Source organism: Cucurbita maxima, unplaced genomic scaffold (assembly GCF_002738345.1).
Source record: "Cucurbita maxima cultivar Rimu unplaced genomic scaffold, Cmax_1.0 Cma_Scf00018, whole genome shotgun sequence".
NCBI lineage: Eukaryota > Viridiplantae > Streptophyta > Magnoliopsida > Cucurbitales > Cucurbitaceae > Cucurbita > Cucurbita maxima.
Window position 1 is genome coordinate 4053390 of NW_019272034.1, and position 21897 is coordinate 4075286.

Consider the following 21897-nt stretch of genomic DNA (forward strand, 5'->3'; position numbering starts at 1 on the left):
CCCCCCCCCCCCCCCCCCCCCCCCCCCCCCCCCCCCCCCCAAAAAAAAAAAAAAAAAAAACCAACACCAACATAGAACATTGGGAAAAAATCCAACCAGCTCTTTATGAAAAACCTAAATGCAAATGCATGTCACAAACCTTGAAAATGCCCTCCACGAGCATCTCTCCTTCTGCTACAACGACGGTGTTCTCTGTAAACAGGCCTGTAGTTATCTTGTGCTGATTGTTAAAGAAAATCAAATTCTAAGTCATCTTCAAATATCAAACAAGTTTAGACTTTTCCAAATTATAGAGGACGTCTGTAAAGGATATAGCACTAGATAAATTAATTTCCACAGACGCAGTAAGGTCCTCCAAGTAAAAGTGACCATCCTCCATCTGAGAGATCACTCCCATGACCCATTTCCTCCCAGTTTGCCCCACCAGAGACTGAATAGGAGAAATCTGGGGAACATATCACAAAAGAAATTGCCGTAAATACTCAGGATCAACTGCAGAGGGTACCAAGGCAAGTTCAAGATCAAGAGAAATGGAGTACCTCACAGCTTCCAAAATGAGACATGCCACTGTCAAAAGCGGGTTTTGAGAAATGCTGATCTCGGGAGAGCCTCTGAGAAAGTAGGAGAAACCTATCTCTATACAAAGCAGCTTTAGCAGAAGCATCCCCATGAATTGGAAGGCTTCCTGTGTGCCTAAAATTAAAAATAAAAAAAAGAAAACGATTTGATCCAAGAACATGTAGTTTCAAATGAATGGAAAAGAAATGTTTTAAACAAGTTATCAGTTGAACTCCACTATATGTACATCTCTCTTTTCTGCAGGAAGTTTACCCAAAAGTCCAATTGGCGGTTATCATTCTTCAATTGTTCACCAATTACTCAGATAAATATACAAGGTGGGAAAACATAAATATACAAGGTGGGAAAACATAAATATACAAGGTGGGAAAACATACATGTAGAAGATCTTCTTGATGGGATCATAACGATACTTGGAGATATCAAAAGCGTCTATGATGCAAAGTGCCGATGTACTAGTACTGGTATCGGGACATTCTTCTCCCGCTTCATCAGCTGCAAGTAGAATACTGACAACCCGATGCACCGCATCCTTGTCTATTATCGAAGATTGCACTGCCATGGTAGCAAGAAAACGACGAAATCGTCCATGAGAAGGAATGAAATGACCTACAGTATGAAAGAAAAAAAGAGATATAGCATTACAGGATTCGTCATGAAGATGGTCGAGAACCAAATCTATGGCGTCGTCTTCGCAGCCATCGAAACGAGAGGCAAAGGAAACAATTTCTGCGAGAGCATCTAGTTTGATGCTGTAACCTCTGATTTTTGATTTCCTCTGAACCTTTCGCCTCAGAGTGGATTCGTCCATCTTCACTGCAGGAATCTGCGGAATGGGAACGACTGGAAGACGATGGAGTTGAGAATGTTGGATTGATTGGCGGCAATCTGCATTCTTACTCCCTGCGTTGGAGGGAAAATCAAATTGCTTCACTAAACCCTAACAATGTTGAACTAACATTCTTTTAATTTTTTAGGTTTTGTGTCTAACTCTTTGAATATTCTCTAATAAGATGTAAGATCCCATTTTATAATTTAATTTTTATTTTCAAATTCGTGTTTGCTTTTTCACTTTCTTTTTTCCTTAAAATATTTGAATTTTTAATCCAATTTTCTTTTTTTTTTTTTTTTTTAACTTAAAAAATGAGAATAATTATATAATTAAATAAAATTATGTAAATATAATTATATGGACGTTGTTTCGGTTCAACTCAAATTGGTTCTAAAAGAACTCATGAACCAACTCAACTCAGTCTAAAAAAAATGATACTCAAGCATAAACTGAAGCAGTTGTGTTGGGTTGAGAATCAAGGAGATATCGTTGTTGCATAGCTTAGGTTGTAGCCATATGCCAAACGTTTAATAGACAGTTTTATGATAGGGCATGAGTGTCCGAAAGTTGTCATTTGTATACTCCCGAGAGTCGGAAGATAGCGAGGCGGTTGGATCAAGGAGATCTCGTTGTTACATAGCTCAAAGTCGTAGCCACACACCATCAAATATTTAATAGACGATTTTCTGATAGGGCACGAGTGGCCAAAAGTTGTCATTGTATACTCTCGAGAATCGGAAGATAGCGAGATATCGTTGTTGCATAGCTTAGATTGTAGGCACACGCCATCAAATATTTAATAGACAGTTTTATGATAGGAAATGAGTGCCCAAAAGTTGTCATTGTATACTTCCATAGGTCGCATAGCTCAGGTCGTAGCCACACACCATCAAACATTTAATAGACGGTTTTCTAATAGGACACGAGTGCTCGAGAGTTGTCATTGTATACTCTAGCAGGTCGCATAGTTCAGGTCGTAGCCACATGCCATCAAACATTTAGTAGACCGTTTTCTGATAAGGCATGAGTGCTTGAAAGTTGTCATTGTATACTCCCGCAGGTCACATAGCTCAGGTCGTAGCCACACACCATCAAACGTTTAATAGACAGTTTTCTGATAGGGCACTAGTGCCCAAAAGTTGTCATTGTAGACTTTCGAAGGTCAAAGATAGCGAGACAGTTGGATCAAGGAGATATCATTGTTGCATACCTTAAGTCATAGCTACATGCCATCAAACGTTTAATAGATGATTTTCTGATAGGGCACGAGTGCCCGAAACTTGTCATTGTATACTCTCGATGGTCAGAAGATAAGTAAGGCAGTTGGATCAAGAAGATATCGTTGTTGCATAGTTCAGGTCGTAGCCACCCACCATCAAACGTTTAATAGACGGTTTTCTGATAGAACACGAGTGACCGAAAGTTGTCATTGTATACTCCCGCGAATCGGAAGATAGCCTGGGGAGGAGGAGGAGGAGGACAAACCGGGATCCGAAACAGAGGCAAAGTTTTAAATAGAAACATTATAGTTCATCTCTTTCATCATATCATCAGCACTCAAAGTCACAAACACAATATTCACCAGAAACAAGAAAACTGAAGACAATCAAACAGGCAAGCCAACACACAGAGCTGACTTAAGCAAGCAAGCACACTAGCAGGCACCAGTTCTCTTGCCATCCACAAGCCTCTTCCAATATGCAGCTATTTCTCCTTCAATTTCCTTATCACTCTTCTTCACATGCTTTATAATTCTCTCACCATCTTCTTCTTCAGCTGCTTTCACAGCCACCCGAACCGGCAGCGCATCGACTTCCTTCAGGACTTTATTGATGTCCGAGATCAGTCTCTCTGCCAAACTCCGGCTGAAGTCCTCCCTGATCACGACACGTAGCACGGCGATGTGCTGAGCATCTGGTGGCATCGTGTAAGCTGGCACGATCCATCCAAACCTCCTTAGGTTCTCGGATATCTCGAACACGGTGTGCTTGGTGCTGTCTTTGAGAGTGAAGGCTACTAGGGGTACTCCAACATTCTTGGAAACAACCTCAAACCTTCCCATCTTCTCTATTCCTTCTTTCAACACTCTTGCATTCTCCTTGCAGTTCTCCATCACGTTTTTGTATCCCTTTGTTTCAGACAAACATCATATAAATTTACATAAGGAAGCTAGAGCAGAGCAGATTAGATCAAACGATGTTCGTGTCAAGAAATATAGCAGACAAACTAACAAATCGTGCACGAATTTCTTAAAACAAACGTTAGCTAAAACTTTGGATTTACCTCGAAACCGAGCCGTATGAACTGATAATACTGAGCAATGATTTGGCTAGAACCTGTCAAAACATTCAGCAAATGAACAAAGAAAAAGGAGGGGAAAATTGTTCACTACATCTTAAGAACTTGATTCTAAAGTCAAGAATCTAACGTCCCATCATGTTCGGGCATACTCGAAAACATGTCTTTAATCATTCAAACATACCCGAGGTGACCCGAGCAGGCTAAATCAATACTCAATTCAACTACCCTGACAGAGAGATGATATCAAAACTTTCAAGTGCTATCTATTTGTTCACTAATTCAAGTACCTTTAGAGAAGTTAAGAGTGAAGGTGGGTTGATCAGAACCAAGATAGTTAATATGGAACACAAGCTCATCAGGAAGATCCTCTTTACTCCTCCAAACAACCCATCCAACACCAGGATAAACAAGCCCATACTTATGGCCACTAACATTGATACTCTTCACTAAAGGCAACCGAAAATCCCACTCGAGATCGGGATAAAGGAACGGAGCTATAAACCCACCACTGGCTGCATCGACATGAATTGGGGTATCCCAACCTGTTTCCTTATTCTTCTTAGAGAGCAGTTCATTAAGGAGTTTTACATCCTCAAACTCTCCTGTCAAAGTGGATCCCAAAATGGCTGCAACACAAATGGTGTTCTCATCCACAAGTTCAACAGCCTTCATAGGATCCATAACATAAAACCCTTCAGAAAGCTTCACCTCCTTCAGCTCAACCTCAAAGTACCTAGCAAACTTCTCCCAACACACCTACACACAGGATTCATTCAAGAACATAAAAGCCCCATTGAAGGCTTGATTGATACTCATTTCAAACAATTACTTAAACCATGAGCTCAAAGTACCTGCACATTGGCTCCAGTGACTATGTTGGGGTTATGACAGGGCTTGCCTTGAGATCTTCTTTTGTTCTGCCATTTCCTCTTGAAAGCAAGACCCGCCAGCATAATAGCCTCTGATGATCCCACAGTCCCTACACCAACAGCAGCCTCATCTTCTACAATGGGGGCATGAAACAGGCGAGCTATCATATTCACACATCGATTCTGCAAAAGAAAATACAAATTACAAAGTACACCATAGAACCTTCCTTGAGGCCTATGTAGTCTTCGAAGAGCCTCGAGAGGCTCGACTCCTTTCTCTGGAGCCCTCAAACAAAGTATACTCTTTATTCGACACATGAGTCACTTTTGACTACACCTTCAAGACTAGCAATTTCTTTGTTCGATACTTGAGGTTTCTATTGTCATGGCTAAATTAAGAGCATGACTCTGATTCTATGTTAGGAATCATGACTCTCTACAATGGTATGATATTGTCCACTTTGAGCATGAGCTCTCGTGGCTTTCAGGCTTCCCAAAAGACCTCGATAGGGTTCCTTACTTATAAACTCATGACCAACCAGTTAATTAGCTCTCTCCCAACAACCCTCAACATCATATTCACACATCCATTCTACAAAAGAAAATACAGATTTCTCCATGTTTTGGAACAAAATCACCAAGAATCAACCAAGACAGCCATTTGGGTTCAAATAAAAAGCAAAACCTGGAGCTCAGTGGTGACAGGGTACTCATCCATGTCCACATAGTTCTTGTTGAGAGAAGCCATGATCAGGTTATCACATTCAGGCTCCATCCATGTGGTAACAAAGGAGGCCAAGTTCAACCTGGGTATCCCGTCAAGCATCAACTCATCATGTATGATCTGGTACGCTGCATCTTTGGGTATCGATTTCTCCCCCAGATTGAACCTGTAATATAATACCCATTTCATCATTTTCATTTTTCAACACAAAGCACAAGAGTTTCCAAGGATTTAGCCTACTTCGGCGGTGGAGACCGGACATATCTGGAACCAAAAGTGCAGTTCACAGATTCGCCGGAGTCTGCTACTGTTGTCAAAACCATATTTGATATTCAAACAGAGGAGAAAACAAGAGATTATGGAACAAACCCAGATCGGATGAGGGTTGCGATCATATAACTTCATCTTCAATATCAAAGGAGTTGATTACATGATCGCGAGAAGCAACGAACAGACACGTATCGCATTCGGGTCCCACCCATTTCTCTCTTCAATGATGCTTCACATCCACAGCAGTGTTCATAGCACTTCAGCAACTTTTTCGTGCCCCCAATTGAACAGTTAGCGGGTTTCCGCGGCTCAAATGATTATGACATTTGATTTTAATGAGCTGGTGAAAGTAATTAGGAAGGTTGGCGTTTTCGACATCTCCTCTTCTAAAATGGGAGTGGTTATGGGACGTCGTACTCTTCGGAACTCGATCAGATATCATTTTTCTACTTGTTTGAAAGCGTTTGATATCATTTTTATATGGGTTTTTACTTCCAATTCCTATTGCATCATCTTTGTCAAACATAATACTCATGTCATAGTATGTTTTTAGCATGGGAATGATCTTAAATGAAAAAAATGAACTATCAACAAAGTATATTAGAACAATAATTTAAATGTGATAGAACGATAATTTAAATGTGAATTCATGGTTTTACTCTTAATCTGTAATCAAACGCCTCTTTATCTATTTCGATTCACTTGAACTCTTTATTCTAACCAAATATGCTACATGTTAGTTTGAGCATCTCTACAACTATTGTGTATTATTTCTCGAGATTTCTGACTTTGTCATCTATAGTTTGGCGTCCCTTTCAAATTGCAACTTCCTAGTAACTTCTCATCTAACAACTCTGGTAATGGTTGCAAGTAGTCACAAAAGATAATTAAGAACTAACTATTTTTAAATACTCAAGCCAAGTTTACTATTTTATCAAATAAAGATAAAGTTCTATGTACATAAAACTGAAGAGACCATTGAGTCATTAGATTTCTACATTTAAGTAATAGAACAGGTCAATAACATCTAGTTCAAAGTTTGACAATAGATATTAATTTTTTTTTTCAATTTTTAACATTGAAGTCCATGATAACATTTTCAAATGACTTCTCGTACACAAGAGTTTGAGAAGGTGGGACGCTATCTCGCCTCTTGACCGAAGGGTCATACCCCCATTTCCTTGTTCATCATATTTTAGGAAAGAGTGTTAACTTCGTCTAACCTAAACAAAATGTATTAAAAATGGAATTCTTATCTCGTCGAAACTACCTTGCATCATGCCTACATCTCTCGGTACCAAGCTATCTGTCCCTATTATAGAAAAGTAGACTGCCCTCACGACCGACACTCTACCTAAGAGTTGAGTTGAGACTTATACAGATGTCAATTGGAAAGGAAAGGGCGTGGCACGGCGTTGACGTTCCTAAGATATAATAATGAACACTGTAATATCATATTCCTAGAAGTATGAGAATGGGTCCTATACATTGACAAGTGGAAGGGATCGAAATCAAACGGAAATTGATTCCTGGTGTCGTCTTGCTCTCGAATTAACACAATAAATGATGCCATTCTGCCCCACAGTTACCACATTCGTCCTAAAGTCTTCATTTTTCTTTTTCTTTCTTCAATTTGTCCAACATCCTATTATTATTAATGTTAATCTCGTCTTCAACCACCATGGTCGTCATATATTTTCTTTTCAATGCACATTCGGGTCATGTATCTATCAAAATTTCTCTTTTTTAACCAAAATATCCTTGCAAGTTTGAGATGAGAGATTTAATGGCTCTTCCCGAAACTTGTAAGTTGCTCTATTGTGCTGTTAGAATGTCACGTCACATGAGGATCGGATCATATACTATCTTTGATATATCTTTATAATCGCAATATGTAACAAGACCATTTTCATAGACCTTAATGACCAATCATACAAAATTTAAGGCAGCTCATCAAATGAGAAATAAAGAGCTATCTTTGCATCAAACTTCCCAACTCCAAAGTGCTCAATCGCAAGCATACTTGTATACAACTTTAGCAATATCCAGTCCAAATACTTGTATTAAATGCCTTCCCAAATATTTACGCAATGATTCATTTATTTATTTGAGATTCAAATTAGGAGTGAAGTCTTAACCACACTAAATGATACAATTGGGCTCCTTATTCTCTAGAGTGGAGGTTCTTGTATTACCGGACAACAGTTGGAATAATTTCATTAAAGAATCGTATCATGAAAGAAGGCACCGACAATTGAAAAGATGCAATGTTGCAAGAACTTAATTGAATGAAGCAAAATAATTTTCATATTTAGTTTAATGCATAATGGAAGAGTATTTATTATTCGTTAATTGAGGTTTTAATGAGCATATAAAACGCATTCACCTGGTCGTCCTAAATAGCTGGATCTTTGTATCTTCGGAAAATAGCTTCAATATCTGCCATCACTTCTGCCGGCAACGGCCGCTCGGTCGATGTGAAAGCATCAAGGTCTTCTCTCAGTTGATCCATGGACGTTGCACCGATTATCGAACTCGTCATGAATGGTCGATCTCGAGCGAACCCAAGTGCAAGCTGAACAGGAGTTAGGCCGTGCTTTTCGGCCAACTGGACGTATTCAGCTGTTGCTACCTGAAGTCGACAAAACATTAGAACAAAACATCTGCAGGACAGTTCAAATTATGGCAATAAATTGAGGGCAACAACATTAAGGTTGTGACAGTTCAAATTCTGTTAAAAGAAATGGCATAGTGAACTCATAAGTAAAAGACACCAACACGTTCCAAACATTTTAAGCTACTGTGCTATTCTCTTGTCTAATCATTCAGCAGAACAGGAGAGAGGGAACAAACCTTAGCAAGAGATTTAGTGTATCTATCCATGAATCCGGGGAAGAGGTTCAGCCTTCCTTTTCCTGTACCTTGAAAACTACCATCCAAGTATTTGCCACTCAGCGTTCCACCACCCAAAGGAGAATAACCAAGCAAGCCGATGTTGTAGTTATTTGGATGACAAACCTCAGCAAGATCGACTGCAGGTAATGAGCGGATGATATTTTCATTACAAGTGAACAAATACTAAAGGGAGCATCAATTAATCATGGTTGCAGTTATCCAACTCATTATTTAAATCATTTTAAATTCATAAATTATATGTTGATTATATTGTTGGTCCCACGTTTGTTAATTAAGGGGAATATCATGGGTATATAAGTAAAAGACACTATCTCCATTGGCATGAGGACTTTTGGAGAAACAAAAAGTAAAGTCATGAGAGCTTATCCTCAAAATGGATAATATCATAATTGTGGAAGTTCGTTGTTCCAAGAAAGTGGTATCAAAGCTATGTTCATAACTTAGTCATGTCAATAGAATCTTTCAATGTCGAACAAAAAAGTTGGGAAGAAGGTGTAGTCATAGTGAAAATTCATGGTAGAGCTCTATTAGATTGGCGAGGTAGAGAAAAGGAGTTGGCCTATAGCTAAACGGATAAGGGGAGACTCAATGGCATTTTGTTCGAGAGGAGGATTGTTGGAGTCCCACATAGGTTTAGTTAAGGGAAAGATCATGGTTATGTAAATAAGAAACACTACTTCTAGTGGCACAAGACCTTTTGGAGAAACCAAAGGTAAAACCATGAAAGCTTATGCTCAAAGTGGACAACATCATACCATTGGCTATATATGATCACAACCCAAAACCCTGAGCCCCAATTGGTCATATTTCACTGAACAAGGTTGATAGTTAATATGTGCCATCTACATAGTATTTTTGTCTGCAAGATCCTTAAAAGTCAGTTTGAATGAACTAGATCTACAAAGCTATAAGGAGTCTTTTCTAAATGTGACCAAAATCACTAAAAAGGCTTGTTTTGATCTTTCCAAGATCACTTCCAAACATTTCTAAGTTGCATGGTGGTGAGAACAATTACATTTTTGCTGGAAGGTGGAAGAAATAGAAATCTAAAAAATGTTCCCTGCTATCTCCAATAAAAACACATCAACGGGGTCATAAAGCATCAAATATCAAAAAGGCGAAAGAATCTTTAAAACTCTCAATAATTAAAACCGAGAGAAACATATCAAAAGATAATTTACCTTCAAAGCGGCATCTGTTAAGAAGACTGTAATTATTTTGGATACTAATGATCTTTGGCAGTCCTTCAATTTTTGCTGTGTGAACAAATTCCATAACTCCATATGAAGTTTCATTTGAGACACCAATGTAGCGTATCTGAATAAATTCAGAATCACATATCAACTAGAGTGAAGCAAAAGAACAATACACAACGAAAACATTGTAGTAAACATTAATCTATCAGCAATTTTACATATTCATAATTCCTCAATCGACCAAATGATTTTTGCTAGCCATGAGATTGTATCTCAGACAAAGAAAAAATGCATTTCATAGTGAGTATTCCAGTTACATGCAGTTTGAACAATGCAGCTCTTCAGTAAACTGATTCCTACCTTAGCTTTAAAAAAATCAAGACACGACGTATTCCAAACTTAACCAAATAGGAACAACCTTTCCTTCTTCAATAAGTTCCTGAAACGCCTTCAGTTGCTCTACAAAAGGCACACTTGGCCTCCATTTTGAAGAATCGTAAGAAAAATCACCAAATAATGGCACATACCGGTCTGGCCTGAATTGAAACCAAACACATACTAAGATACAACAAGGAGAAACACAAGATAAATCGAAAGAAAGGAAGACAAGTTATAAAAAATTATCACAAGTAAGTGCTTCTAGCTTCCGAGATGCAGTGCACACTTAGTAGTTCCTTTATCTTTTTCAGTTTTTTTTTTTTTCTTTATTAATATATAAAGAAACCCACATTCATTGAGAGATGTGAAAGTACAGAAGAGAAGTCTCATACAATATCTCAGGCTGGCCAAGGAGCTAGGATTAAAAAAATGATTCCATTTGTTAATGGTTAATAATAATAAGGGATAATCACGAAGACCCACAAGGAGAAGACATTGAAGTGAGCAATGCTTCAAACCTCCAAATTATGAAAAACAGTCTTATTCCTATCGAGTCGGAAACTTCAAACAATTCGAAAAAATCAGCCTGCCGTGAAAGCATCTCATTCTTGCAAAAAGGGGGTTAGGAGGTCCTACTCCATCGTAGCCCTATCATCCTATGAGGAATCCACAATATCCCAAAAGAATATAAAAGGCTAAACTAGATATTTGTACACATTCAAACAATATACCCATCTTTGTCACCTCTCAAGTCTCGCCTCGAGGTGATCAAATTGTGCTGCGTTGACTGTTCACTCCTAAAAAATACATCTTATAATAGTATTCTATAAGTTGCTTCCAATGAAAAATTGGAGGTTCTCATAAGCCACTAAAAGAAAGGACGACTCAAAAGTAAATGGTAAAACTAATGTGGGGGTAATGATGTTCTCCGAACATGCTTCAAGCACAGCTGAACTGACAACCTCATAGAAAACATTTATGCACAGTTATTAGCTACTTCCTACCAAGTTAAAAATTAATAAATAAAAATCAATAAACTCACCAATGAATTTGCAGCAAATCGATATAATCAGTGTTCAGCCGCTTGAGACTTTTCTCTACACTTTCTCTAATATTATAACGATCAACCCGTAAGACTTCTGCCTTTTCACGCAAATAAGGTGATCTCTCTGAGTAACCACAGACTTTTGTCGCCAAAATAATCTATAGGATAAATAGCTCCACTCTTTCAGCGATTAAGAAATGAAAATTAAGATGTCGTAGTTATCCATCATTCACATACCTTATCTCTTGGTTTTGACTTGAGCCAGTTACCAATGTAGATGTCTGTTCTTCCCTGTGTCTCTTGTTTCATTGGAACTGGATACTGCCAAATTACAACTATTGCTATTAGAGGTATACCGTTAAGTGAAGAATTGGATTTGGAAGGTTTACAAAGAGTCATACGAAAACTCACAGCCTCAGCAGTATCTAGAATATTGATTCCATGCTCATAAGCATAACTCAGTTGTTCATGTGCTTCTTTCTCAGTGTTTTGTTGCCCAAAAGTCATCTTCAGATACACATTTTAAAGTACGATCATCCAAGAAGACGAATAGATTCATTTCATGAATACATCATCAAGCAATTATGCGAAAACAAATTTACTATCATTGAAAGTGCTCCACCATAAAATCTTCCTTCCGTACTTTTTAACAAAAGAAGAAACAAAAAGTGCATTCGAACAAAAATGCTTACCGTTCCAAGCGTAACTTCAGAAATTAGAAGGTCAGAGTCTCCGAGTTTCCTGTACTGCAACGAACTGGTGTTGCTTTTCTTGGCACAAACGCTAATCCGTCTTACTCTGTTATGCCTGGTCGAAGAATTGGTAGAACGAAAAGACGACACTAAACAGTAGTTGTTAGCAGTTGTAGAGATCGCCATTGCTAATGGATATTTGGCTAAGGCTAAGGCTAAGGCTAAGGCGAAGGCACTGTTAACCTCTCTCTGTGCCTCACTGCCTCTTCTGTCTTATCGTGGGGAGCTCCCAGTTCCACCGTACAACTGCACAACTGCATAAGCAAACGCCCCCGCCACTGCAGACGCCGCTTTTACTTCGAGATTGTTTGGGCTTCCCTCTAAAACAACCATATGGGCCTCGTTCAAGCTCTGGCCCATATACTTTAACGATAGCCCAGGCCCATATACTTTGACAATAGCACAGGCCCATATACTTTAAAACTAGCCCAGGCCCATATACTTTGACAATAACCCAGGCCCATACTTTCATCATCTCGTATCTTAACTTTTCATTTATTTTTATTTTTATTGCAATTAGAAACTCCCATTTCTATTGTTCAATATAATTTTTATGTCATAAAACTTATTTACTTTAATTTTTAAAATTTAAAATTTCGAATGTTAATGAAAGAACGAATTGTAACATATTTTATCATTGAACTTGACTCGAACCATAGTTAAGGCCAACCACGATAAAGTCGAGACCAAACATCCTTGATATGAAGCTGAAGCCAGTTTTCTTCATCTTTTAAACCCGAACCAACCGTGAACTCTCTTTGTTGATGAATTATCCAAAGTAAAAGAGTGCAAAACAAGAATCTTCCTCGAGTCTCGTGGCGTGGCAGAGAGTGACAAGTATTCTCTTAGGTTTAGTTTTAAATCCTCAAATAATGAAGCTGAATACAAAACATGTGACAACTCTGTACCAACCATTAATGTTAAAACACGTGACAATTCTGTACTGCCCGAATACTTTGAGGTAAGAATTTGCTGACTTCCTTATTTTGTACGCTACGCTCTTTCTTCTTAAACAAATTTTATGGTTACGTAAAGATCAAGTACAATGTGGAAAACCCGTTCTTACGAAGTAGAGTAGTTCAATAATTATGGTAAGGTTCCTTAACTTTGTCATACAATTAATACTCAATTAAATTATCTATTTAATAGCTTAGTTTATATATATATATATATATATATATATATATATATATATATATATATATATTTTGTAAGTCATAGATATTCTTGTGAATCAAATGTCATATATGTCCCTTATTTATAATTTAGTTCAACTAATTTATTGCGTTAACCTAATTTAATTAATTAAGAAATATATCTTATATAATTATTTGTATTTAAAATTTTCTCTACTTTTGATATATTATTTTAAAAAATTACATTTTATATCTAAATTATTATTTTTTTTTTATATATACTCTTACCATTAAAAGTGTTCGGGAACTTTTAAAAATACCATTAAAAAGTTTGGAGATAATTTATGAGGCGTAAACATACACTTTTCATCTATATATTAACAATAATTTTTTTTATATAGATAAAAAGTTTAATGTTATTTTTAAAATTTCATATAACATTTACAAACTTTTTTAGTTAAATATTAATAATTTTTTTTTTGAAGTTTATGAATATTTTATAAATACTATTCAAAATTTATCATATTTTTAAAACAAATTACTGACTATTTTTATAAAAATTTGACCGTAAAAAAACTTTTTTTATTTTTTTTTAAAATTTGAATGATATTATTAAATTTTTTAAAATTTAATATTTTAGATTCAGTTTTGAAGAGCTGTTTTATTCTTTCTTCTAATCTAATTTATTTTACATTTATTTAAATAATTGAATAAAATATTTATTATATTAAAAAAAATATAAAATATATATTTTTATTATTGATAAAGGTTGATATTGAGCGAATATTTCAAAATTAATTTTGAACTAGAAATCCATTAAAATATTAGACGAAAAATGAACAGGGACCAAAAATGACATAAAACAGTTCTTAAGATGTTTGTCATACGTAACTTTTCGTCGATGATTCCAATGATATTTTTCCATTATAATGGTAGTTGTGAAACATTTATGAAACATAAGGGTTATTAAAACTAAAGAAAGAATAAATATGTCAGAACATTGAACAAAAAATCAACCAGAGGTAATAAAAATGACATAATAACGACTAAAACGCTTGCTTGGAACAACATTCACATATGTCAACTTCTCATCGAAGATTCTAAAAAGTAGTTCGGAACCATTTATGAAATATGTTCATTATATTACTAAAAGAACACACAGAAATAATGCATTGAGTAATATAAAAACTTGGCATCCCTTCGTCCAAAGAAGTGAATTATTGAGTGAAACTCACAAAGGATAATAAATTATTGGTTTTTAATGTTATTTTCAGCATCCTGAAATGTGTCAGAGACAGAGCCAGAGCCAGCCAGCCAGTTTTCCAAGCACTCACTCACTCTTAGTACAATTGAGTCAAGCCAACTTCGAATCACGGCAACATATGCTCAAGTCTCTGATTCTGAAAAGAAAGTTTTTGAAAGCAATGAATAGTGTTAACAACCAACAATGGCTTAAGTAGTATATAACTTTTCGGGTGAGGAGAATTTGACAACTAGTCGCATCTCCTATTGTATATTATGGGACATTTCATGCCTACCATGTCTGGAAATCATACAACATGAAAGCAGTAAAGGAAAGCGATAAGTAATATAAGGTAAGGGTTTCGACATGTAACGGACATGTAGCATGACCATGACACACAGCACAACAAGAACCATTCATATTTCACACCAAAATCTCGGAGAAATAGTGATTGAATGAGAAAAAAGTGAAGTATTTGTTTGAGAGTCAATGCCCGAACCATACAAAGTTTGGTTCAGACTTCAGAACCATACAGACAGACCGATCGACCCGACAGACAGACATTTAAGCTGGAAAAACAAGTACGGTGCGTTCTTGACTCTCCTCTCAGTGGTCTCTAGAGCTGAGAGATACTGAATCCCCAAAGGCTAAACTAACCAAAACCATTTAATAACAACAACAATATTGGGTGTAAAATGGGCAGGAATGGGGGGAGGGATGGCAGCAGCTTGGCACAGCAGCAGCAGCAGCAGCAGTAAATAATGGTTCAGCACATTCAAAGCACTCAGCTAACCCCCCCAGATTCAAAACTCCCACATTCATCAATGTATTAATGTTACCGCAAGACAAGACACAAACAGTTGCAACCAAAACACACAAAAAAAAAAAAAAAACATAACAGTGTTCAGCTGGATATGCCACTTCTCAGGAGGAGCTATGACAATTTAAGGCTGTTTTGATTTGGTGGACAGTGGTACTAATGAGGTTATTAACCGTTGTCACTGATTCCAAATTCAGCTTCCCGGATGGCAAGCTACTTACGAGTATCTGAAACGCCACCGTCACCAACGACCCACCTGACCTCTGCACGTCCGAGCTGCTCGATGCGCCCTCTCCTTGATCCTGTCGACCGTCCGGGAGAATCGCGAATCCTGATGGTAGTAAAGGAATGCTTGATGGATCTTCCCCACTCATTGCAAGATTCATGGCTGGTAAGTCCACAGGGCAGTACACAACAAGTGATCCAGATGAGTCTATGCAACTCTCTTGGAGTATCAACATGTTGTTCTGTGTCGAATTCAAAGCCTATTCGAACAACAAAAATTGTGTACACTAAATCAATACACCTTCTAGTAGAGCTTGAAACAAGAACAAAATAACATTAATACTCACTCTAAGAACAGATATGCAGTTTCCTGGATGGGATCCGTTGGTGATATGAGCAACCTCTTGAACTGGATTGCCATCCGACAGGACATCCCACTGATGCAACAATGAAATTTCAGTTAATGATGTCATTGTCAATATAAACTGTTTGAGATTTTGAGTATCAAATACCTGAGATCTGGTTCTGTCATTCTTAAAGAAGTTAAAGATGGTTTGAGGAGGAACAGGGAGCCATATAGTTGTAGCTGCACTGAGAACCACACCGTTGCGCTGACCAGGATCCATACTTTTATGAACCGAGACACAAACACCGACCTCATCCGTCCCAGATAGAGTCGTCCAACGGTGACCATGAGACGTGCTGATACTAGCACAGAAATTGTTCACCATCCGCCGTGCGAGTTTCATCATACTTCTCCTTCCCTCTAATGATGGAATTACTAAGAGAATAAAACAATCTATTAGGAATCACGAACAAAATGTTAACATGTCGAAGTCAACCAAGGAAGTTACCTCCGCCGAGATCCTGACTCGAACTACTAGTAACCATTGAACAAGCAAATCTTTCGGACGTTCGTTGAAGCGTTGCGAGCCACCGTTCGGCACCGAAGGCTAATCCGCTATGAATAAGATCTCTAAAAAGCCAATGAGTTGAGCCTTTATCTTCCACTTCCACATGCTCAATCCAAGTGACCTGTTTTTGGTGAGCATTGTAGAATGAGAAGAAACTTGAAAAGGTTCGAAACAATGAAGTTCAAATGGGAAAACCTTGGAATAACCATTAGGCATGTCCTGGATCAAGCAGCCCGAGGGAGAGCGACGACATTGAGAATGAGAAACCATTTGGCTTCCTCCGGTGACGTTATACGAAACATCGACTACAGCCCACATTCCCTGCTCGATTTGTTGACAATATCTAAGAACGTAAAAATGGCGAGTCGGAACCAATGGAGAGAGTAGCTGCAATTCTAGGTACATCTGCAATTCCAACACTTTTGACTCAAAAATTAGGGAACAGAAAACGTAATACGACACGGGAAGATTGCATCTAGCTAGCTATATACCAGTTGCAAGGAGCCATTATGATGACTTCCCAACATCCCGGACGATATAACTTCAATCGTTCTTGCACTCGAAACAATCGTCAGAAATAACTCACTCCATTTGTTCTGCACACTCAAATCAATTCAGTATCAATAAAGAAACATTGAAATGAAAAGAACAAGAGACATTAACATAGCCATACCGAGTCCATAAACACATCAACCAACGTTGCACTATTCATGATCACCACCCCGGAATCTCTAGACACTTCGGTACGAAAATGGAGATTCTCCAACGGCGCATTGGCTCTTGGAAAAGCCTGTTCATACGTTTTGAGATCAAGAACATCCCGTCCATCGCTTCGTGATTTCATCCACAATGGTTCATTAGTTTGACAAAGCCTTAGCAACTCTCCCATGGCATTTGTAGCAACTTCACTCATGAGGGTCTTATCCATATTGGAGAGATGAATTGGAAGAACACTTGAAGAACTTACAGGAAGCAAATCAAGATCAAGAGAAGAACATCCCATTTCATAGGAGCTAAAACTACTCATGGATAGCTCTAATGAAGAAAAATGAGATGGCTGCGAGATTGGCCGCCCAATGTACTTAGCCGCCATGCTAGACACTCTATCAAGCTGCCAAAATTTACATAATAGATATCAATTCAATTCTGTTTTAAAACTCAAATGGGCATTTAAAAAGACGAACAACCTCTTCTTTCAAATGGGCGTTTTCCATTCTTAATTTGTGTTCATCGAAGTAAGCGTCGTGAAGGGGAGGGCCGCCGCAGGAGGGGCAGATGACATTCTTGAGTGCCTCTCTGATGGCTATGTTCTCGCAACGAATCTTGTCGTTCTCTGCTCGAAGTGCGCTATTATCTGCCCTTTCATGTTGTGCCTAAACAATCATTAACAATGGCGACACAGACAAATTTTAAGCTCAGGCGTAGAAGACAGAGAGACATAAAAACAAGAAAAAGACAGAAACCTTCATCTGGGTCCTCCTGTTTTGGAACCAAAATTTGATCTGTCGGGGAGCTAAACCCAGCTCTCTGCTCAGCTGTAATCTCTGCTTCTCATCCGGATGAGGGCACTCTTTGAACATTCTACAGAATAATGCAATTCAGAGTAAGAAGAGAAATAAACGCATTTTCCAGAAGATATCGATAAGGGTTAGGATGTTTACGCTTCGAGCCGCTGAATCTGGTTGGCGGTGTGACGATGGTAGCGTTTTCTACTCCGTCGTGGGTCGGAGGAGGAATCATTGTCCCAACCAGCGCCGCCTCCAGTGCCGAACTCCATTACGTAAATGCGCGTTTTCCGACTCACTATCCACTACACTACAACCAAGGAAGAACAGAACAGGGGGGGAAAAGCCACCAATCCGCCGCCCCCCTCCGCCACCTCCGCCGCCCCCGAATCCCGAACACGAGGTGGGTTGGTCTGAAATCAGAAATTAGAAACTGGGAAATGAAGGAAAGGGATATATAATGAGGCCCAGGTGTACAGCAGCATTAGGGAAAAGAAACCGGTTGATATTAAATGGCGATGTCCCCGCCCTCTCTCCACCTATCTCCTCCGCCGTCAACCGCCCATCTTTTTTTGATTTTTCGGCCAAACTTTTTTGAACTTTCCAAACTCAAATTCCCTGTTCTTGTTGTTGGCCATGAAGCAGCCAAAATTAACACAAAACCCAATTAAAAAACTCCATAGCTATGCTGGTTGTTCTTCCTTGTTCTTGAGGTGTTCTTGAGTAGTTCCTGATCAATGGGGGTTGTTGTAAAACATCTATAACACGTGGGGATGGTGTCAGAAAAGTTGAAGCCGGTTATGTTCTTCCTCCTACGATGCCTTTCAACTCACAGCGCAGCTCCTCTCCTCTCCTCTCCCTCTCTGTTCTTCCTCCTTTGACTTTCTATATTTTCTTTTTCATTTTCAATTATAAATCTTCCCATTCAAGTTTTACTCATTGATTATACTTTCATTTATGGAGTAATATTCAATTTTTTATTTTTTAAAATTATTTATATCATTTTTTTTCTCTATTAATTTTTTTTTGAGTAAAAAAAAAGTCAAATACATGATAGTATTAGAGTCCAATAGAAGATTCATTATATTACCGTCCTACTTTTTCAACCGTGGAGTGTCATAATAGGAAGGGAACCCAAGACACATATTATACGTTTTCCACCCGAATTTGTAACTTCGTTGGATGTTAGACGAGATTTGTTTTCACCAACCGAACACAATTCTGCAGAATCCAACTTTGTTCTATCAAACATCTTGCTTTTGTAACAGCTTAAGTCTTCCTCTTGCAGATATTATCGTTGCGTGCATGTTCAATCTTCTACCATCCAACTAATTTGCTTCTACATTAGACCAAGTCATTTGACTTGACCTTGTATATCATATCATTTAGGTTCCCAATTAACATAATTTACATGTCTTAACGTCATCTAAGGAAAATTTTTAACTTTGTTTAATTTTTTTAAAAAATTGAATTATGATATTTTTTTCGTACGATTANATTTTACAAGAACATTCTTAAATATACTATTTCTTCAAATTTTGAGTTTTTTCTTTTTTTTTTTTTTCTTTCTTGCTGGTGGAAAATAAATTGCATATAAATGAGTAAATGCATTATTTTATTTTCATAAATAATGGAGTATCAATAGAAGATATATACAGAAATTATGGAATAATAATTCAACATAATATATATATATATATATATATATATATTATTGAAAAATGCTTCATAAATAGCTGAAATGTTTGTCAGTGATGTTGGAAATAGAATTTGTTGTATTTTTTAGAGGAAAAAAGTTACAAATAAATGAAATATTTTATTTAGTACAAATGGAATTTTTATTATGAAATTGGAATATTTTGGTCATTTCACTAATTGTAGGTTAATTAAGAGACCAGTAATAGAGGTTAAGACTTTTATTATTTATTATTATTATTATTATTATTCATTTAATTCTATCTGGATTGCATCGTTCTGCTTATGTTTTTCCTTATTTTTCTATAATTTATTTCATATAGGAATTATTAATGAAATTTCAAAAAACAATTTTTTTTTTAAATCAGCCCCATAAAAAGACTAAAAACCCCTTCAGTTTAAAAATATATTTTTTTTAAAATAATTTATCTATGTCAAAGTTAATAAAAAAAACGTATTTTACAGTGAAATTAAAAAAAAAAATCAATTTTTTTTATGTAAAATCATTCATTTAATTAAAAGAAAATTAATTAGACATTTATACCTTAAAAAAGTAAGGCTTAAAAACAAATTAAAATTTAATTAGGAAGGTTAAAAGTCATTTAAGCTATAGCATTTAAGTGATAGTTGCCGCACTGGTCCCACATTAATGAGAGTGCACGATGCACTCTATTGGTCCCCTTCCTCCTCGACCTATACTTCTCTATGTAATTCTTGAACTACAGATTGTCCCGTTATTTCGCCAGCTTTAGTTTTCGTGATATTCATCCTAAACGAGACGAGAATTTGAATGAGACTAGAGGAGATTGAAGACAAAGATTATATTTATCGTTCCTGTCTCTGTTATATTTACAGAACTATTCTATTAAGCAGAGCATCAAGAACAAGTATTATATTCAATGTTCTCGTCTCTGCTTAATAATATATATATATATATATATATATATATATATATAAAATAAAAAATTGTTAAAATTTATTAGAAAAATTAAATTATTAGATATTTGCAAAATAACTCAAAAATTATATTTGGACCATAAATTTAATGGGGAAAAGGTAAAGGGTAATGGCCAGCTATTAATTTATATTTAATACCAATTTTATTTATTTAGATTCTCATTTTAATTTTGACTTATTATATATCAATTAAGGTATGTTTTAATAAATAATGTTGATAGTATTAAATATTTAACAAATTATTTATTTTTTTTTTTCAATTTATAACTATTTTGTTCTATAACTTTCTTCGTAATTTAGTTTTTAAATTAAAAATGAGTAATAATTTAATCTGTATTATATAAAATTTCATACATAATAATGGTGAATTTTTATAGTTTTGTTTCTAATTAATATTTCAATTAAAAAATATTATTAAATATTAACTAAATTGTTAAAAGTTTTTAAAATACACCGACTAAATTATTATACATTAAAGTACCATGACTAAATTGTTATATATATTATTGTTCAATAAAAATTTGTTACAAAATAAAAAAAAAATACTGAATATCGAAAATTTAGAGTTGATTTAAGCTTTGAAATTGACATTTTTTTGTCGGGTCAACCTAGCCAACCAAAAAATAAAGTTAAAGTCTATCATACTTTCAGACTACTATGAAAGTTAAAAATATTTGACATTTGTAACTGAGGTTATTGATTTGCAAGTCACATTTGAATTTTATGAGATTTTAATTATTAATATAACGTGTATCGGAGATAAATATAATTTTGTAAAAAATAATTATATATATATATATATATAAGATGAACCCAACAACTTAACCTAATCAAAGGTTGAATTTAGGGTTTAGAGTTGAATTGGACTGTGAACTCTACTCAAGTAAGTTAGCTCCTTAGCTCCTGTCAATAACTTAATAAACCCAAAATTATTTTTAATATAATTTTTATATTTAAAATGATATGATTCGAATATTGCTCTATAGTATAAATTTTTGTTTATTTAAGTAAATCATAGAAATTAAATATTGTTTCTTAAATGAATTAATTTTTAAAAGAATAAATTATAGGTAAGAGCGTATACGGGTATGGTTGGGTTGATGATACGAGCAATTCAAATAGCGAAAGCATCGTCGTGCTATATACCCTGTCAACAACTATCCACACAAGCATAATGATATATAAAATTCCTATATTGTAATTGAAAGACTAAAGAAAAAATATGCATGAACGTCCTGGAAGTTGCAAAAGAATTCCCGAACAGCCCTGAAATGATATAGGAGATTTAGAAATATTCCGCCATAATTAGTGTAGTTAAACCAACTCTCCCGTAGACTAGTTAAGAGTTTAGCCAAGGCTTACCTTAGGACCCCACTACTTGTCGTATTTAGTTAGGCATTACTACCGAGCATCAATTCGAAAGTCATGATGATATTACCGAAGAACATCTCTATCATAATATTTTTACGTCCCATTTCAGACAATTAACAACAATTTTGTTAGAGCGGTTCATCATTCCCGAACGCAACATACAACTCTC

At 36.2% G+C, this 21897-nt stretch overlaps 4 protein-coding genes across 4 annotated transcripts in view; all 4 read right to left on the reverse strand.

Annotated features, from left to right (window-relative positions):
- The window catches only part of LOC111492993 (DNA polymerase epsilon subunit B), a 5330-nt gene extending 3750 nt beyond the window's left edge, over positions 1-1580 (reverse strand). The window contains exons 1-5 of the mRNA XM_023142555.1: positions 1225-1580; positions 957-1134; positions 540-693; positions 314-445; positions 140-217 (exon numbers count right to left, since the gene is read on the reverse strand). Of these exons, the coding sequence (XP_022998323.1) occupies positions 140-217; positions 314-445; positions 540-693; positions 957-1134; positions 1225-1390 (708 nt within the window). The 5' untranslated portion in view covers positions 1391-1580. The remainder of the gene's footprint in view (positions 1-139; positions 218-313; positions 446-539; positions 694-956; positions 1135-1224) is intronic.
- Positions 1581-2904: 1324 nt separating this feature from the next.
- Positions 2905-5705, reverse strand: LOC111492798 (glutamate decarboxylase-like). The gene is made up of 6 exons (XM_023142254.1): positions 5546-5705; positions 5267-5471; positions 4564-4764; positions 4000-4468; positions 3695-3747; positions 2905-3539 (listed from the first exon to the last, which is right to left on the reverse strand). The coding sequence occupies exons 1-6, from the start codon at positions 5626-5628 to the stop codon at positions 3066-3068; spliced, it is 1485 nt and encodes a 494-aa protein (XP_022998022.1). The 5' UTR covers positions 5629-5705; the 3' UTR covers positions 2905-3065.
- A 2061-nt stretch (positions 5706-7766) lies between these two features.
- Positions 7767-12114, reverse strand: LOC111493182 (protein tas). Its single transcript, XM_023142827.1, has 8 exons — positions 11803-12114; positions 11522-11617; positions 11348-11431; positions 11108-11268; positions 10106-10223; positions 9673-9808; positions 8429-8607; positions 7767-8207 (listed from the first exon to the last, which is right to left on the reverse strand). Exons 1-8 carry the CDS (start codon positions 11986-11988, stop codon positions 7971-7973), a joined length of 1197 nt encoding a protein of 398 aa, XP_022998595.1. The 5' UTR covers positions 11989-12114; the 3' UTR covers positions 7767-7970.
- Positions 12115-14689: 2575 nt separating this feature from the next.
- On the reverse strand, positions 14690-18594 carry LOC111492815 (homeobox-leucine zipper protein HDG11-like). The gene is made up of 10 exons (XM_023142282.1): positions 17862-18594; positions 17664-17781; positions 17388-17573; positions 16874-17311; positions 16692-16796; positions 16396-16605; positions 16141-16321; positions 15799-16067; positions 15634-15723; positions 14690-15546 (listed from the first exon to the last, which is right to left on the reverse strand). The coding sequence occupies exons 1-10, from the start codon at positions 17975-17977 to the stop codon at positions 15166-15168; spliced, it is 2094 nt and encodes a 697-aa protein (XP_022998050.1). The 5' UTR covers positions 17978-18594; the 3' UTR covers positions 14690-15165.
- Between the last annotated feature and the right edge of the window lie 3303 nt (positions 18595-21897).

What these genes read in the sequence shown, in the direction of transcription:
- LOC111492815 (XM_023142282.1), bottom strand. Translation starts at nt 17,977, where the DNA reads ATGGAGTTCGGCACTGGAGGCGGCGCTGGTTGGGACAATGATTCCTCC. An exon ending in ACGCCCATTTGAAAGAAGAG is followed by an intron (nt 17,312 to 17,387) that starts GTTGTTCGTCTT and finishes AAATTTTGGCAG; the next exon opens with CTTGATAGAGTGTCTAGCAT. An exon ending in TTGATGTGTTTATGGACTCG is followed by an intron (nt 16,797 to 16,873) that starts GTATGGCTATGT and finishes TTGAGTGTGCAG; the next exon opens with AACAAATGGAGTGAGTTATT.
- LOC111493182 (XM_023142827.1), bottom strand. Translation starts at nt 11,988, where the DNA reads ATGGCGATCTCTACAACTGCTAACAACTACTGTTTAGTGTCGTCTTTT. An exon ending in CTGAAGTTACGCTTGGAACG is followed by an intron (nt 11,618 to 11,802) that starts GTAAGCATTTTT and finishes GTGTATCTGAAG; the next exon opens with ATGACTTTTGGGCAACAAAA. An exon ending in TTCTAGATACTGCTGAGGCT is followed by an intron (nt 11,432 to 11,521) that starts GTGAGTTTTCGT and finishes GTAATTTGGCAG; the next exon opens with TATCCAGTTCCAATGAAACA.
- LOC111492798 (XM_023142254.1), bottom strand. Translation starts at nt 5,628, where the DNA reads ATGGTTTTGACAACAGTAGCAGACTCCGGCGAATCTGTGAACTGCACT. An exon ending in TCACTGGAGCCAATGTGCAG is followed by an intron (nt 4,469 to 4,563) that starts GTACTTTGAGCT and finishes TCCTGTGTGTAG; the next exon opens with GTGTGTTGGGAGAAGTTTGC. An exon ending in TCATACGGCTCGGTTTCGAG is followed by an intron (nt 3,540 to 3,694) that starts GTAAATCCAAAG and finishes TCTGAAACAAAG; the next exon opens with GGATACAAAAACGTGATGGA.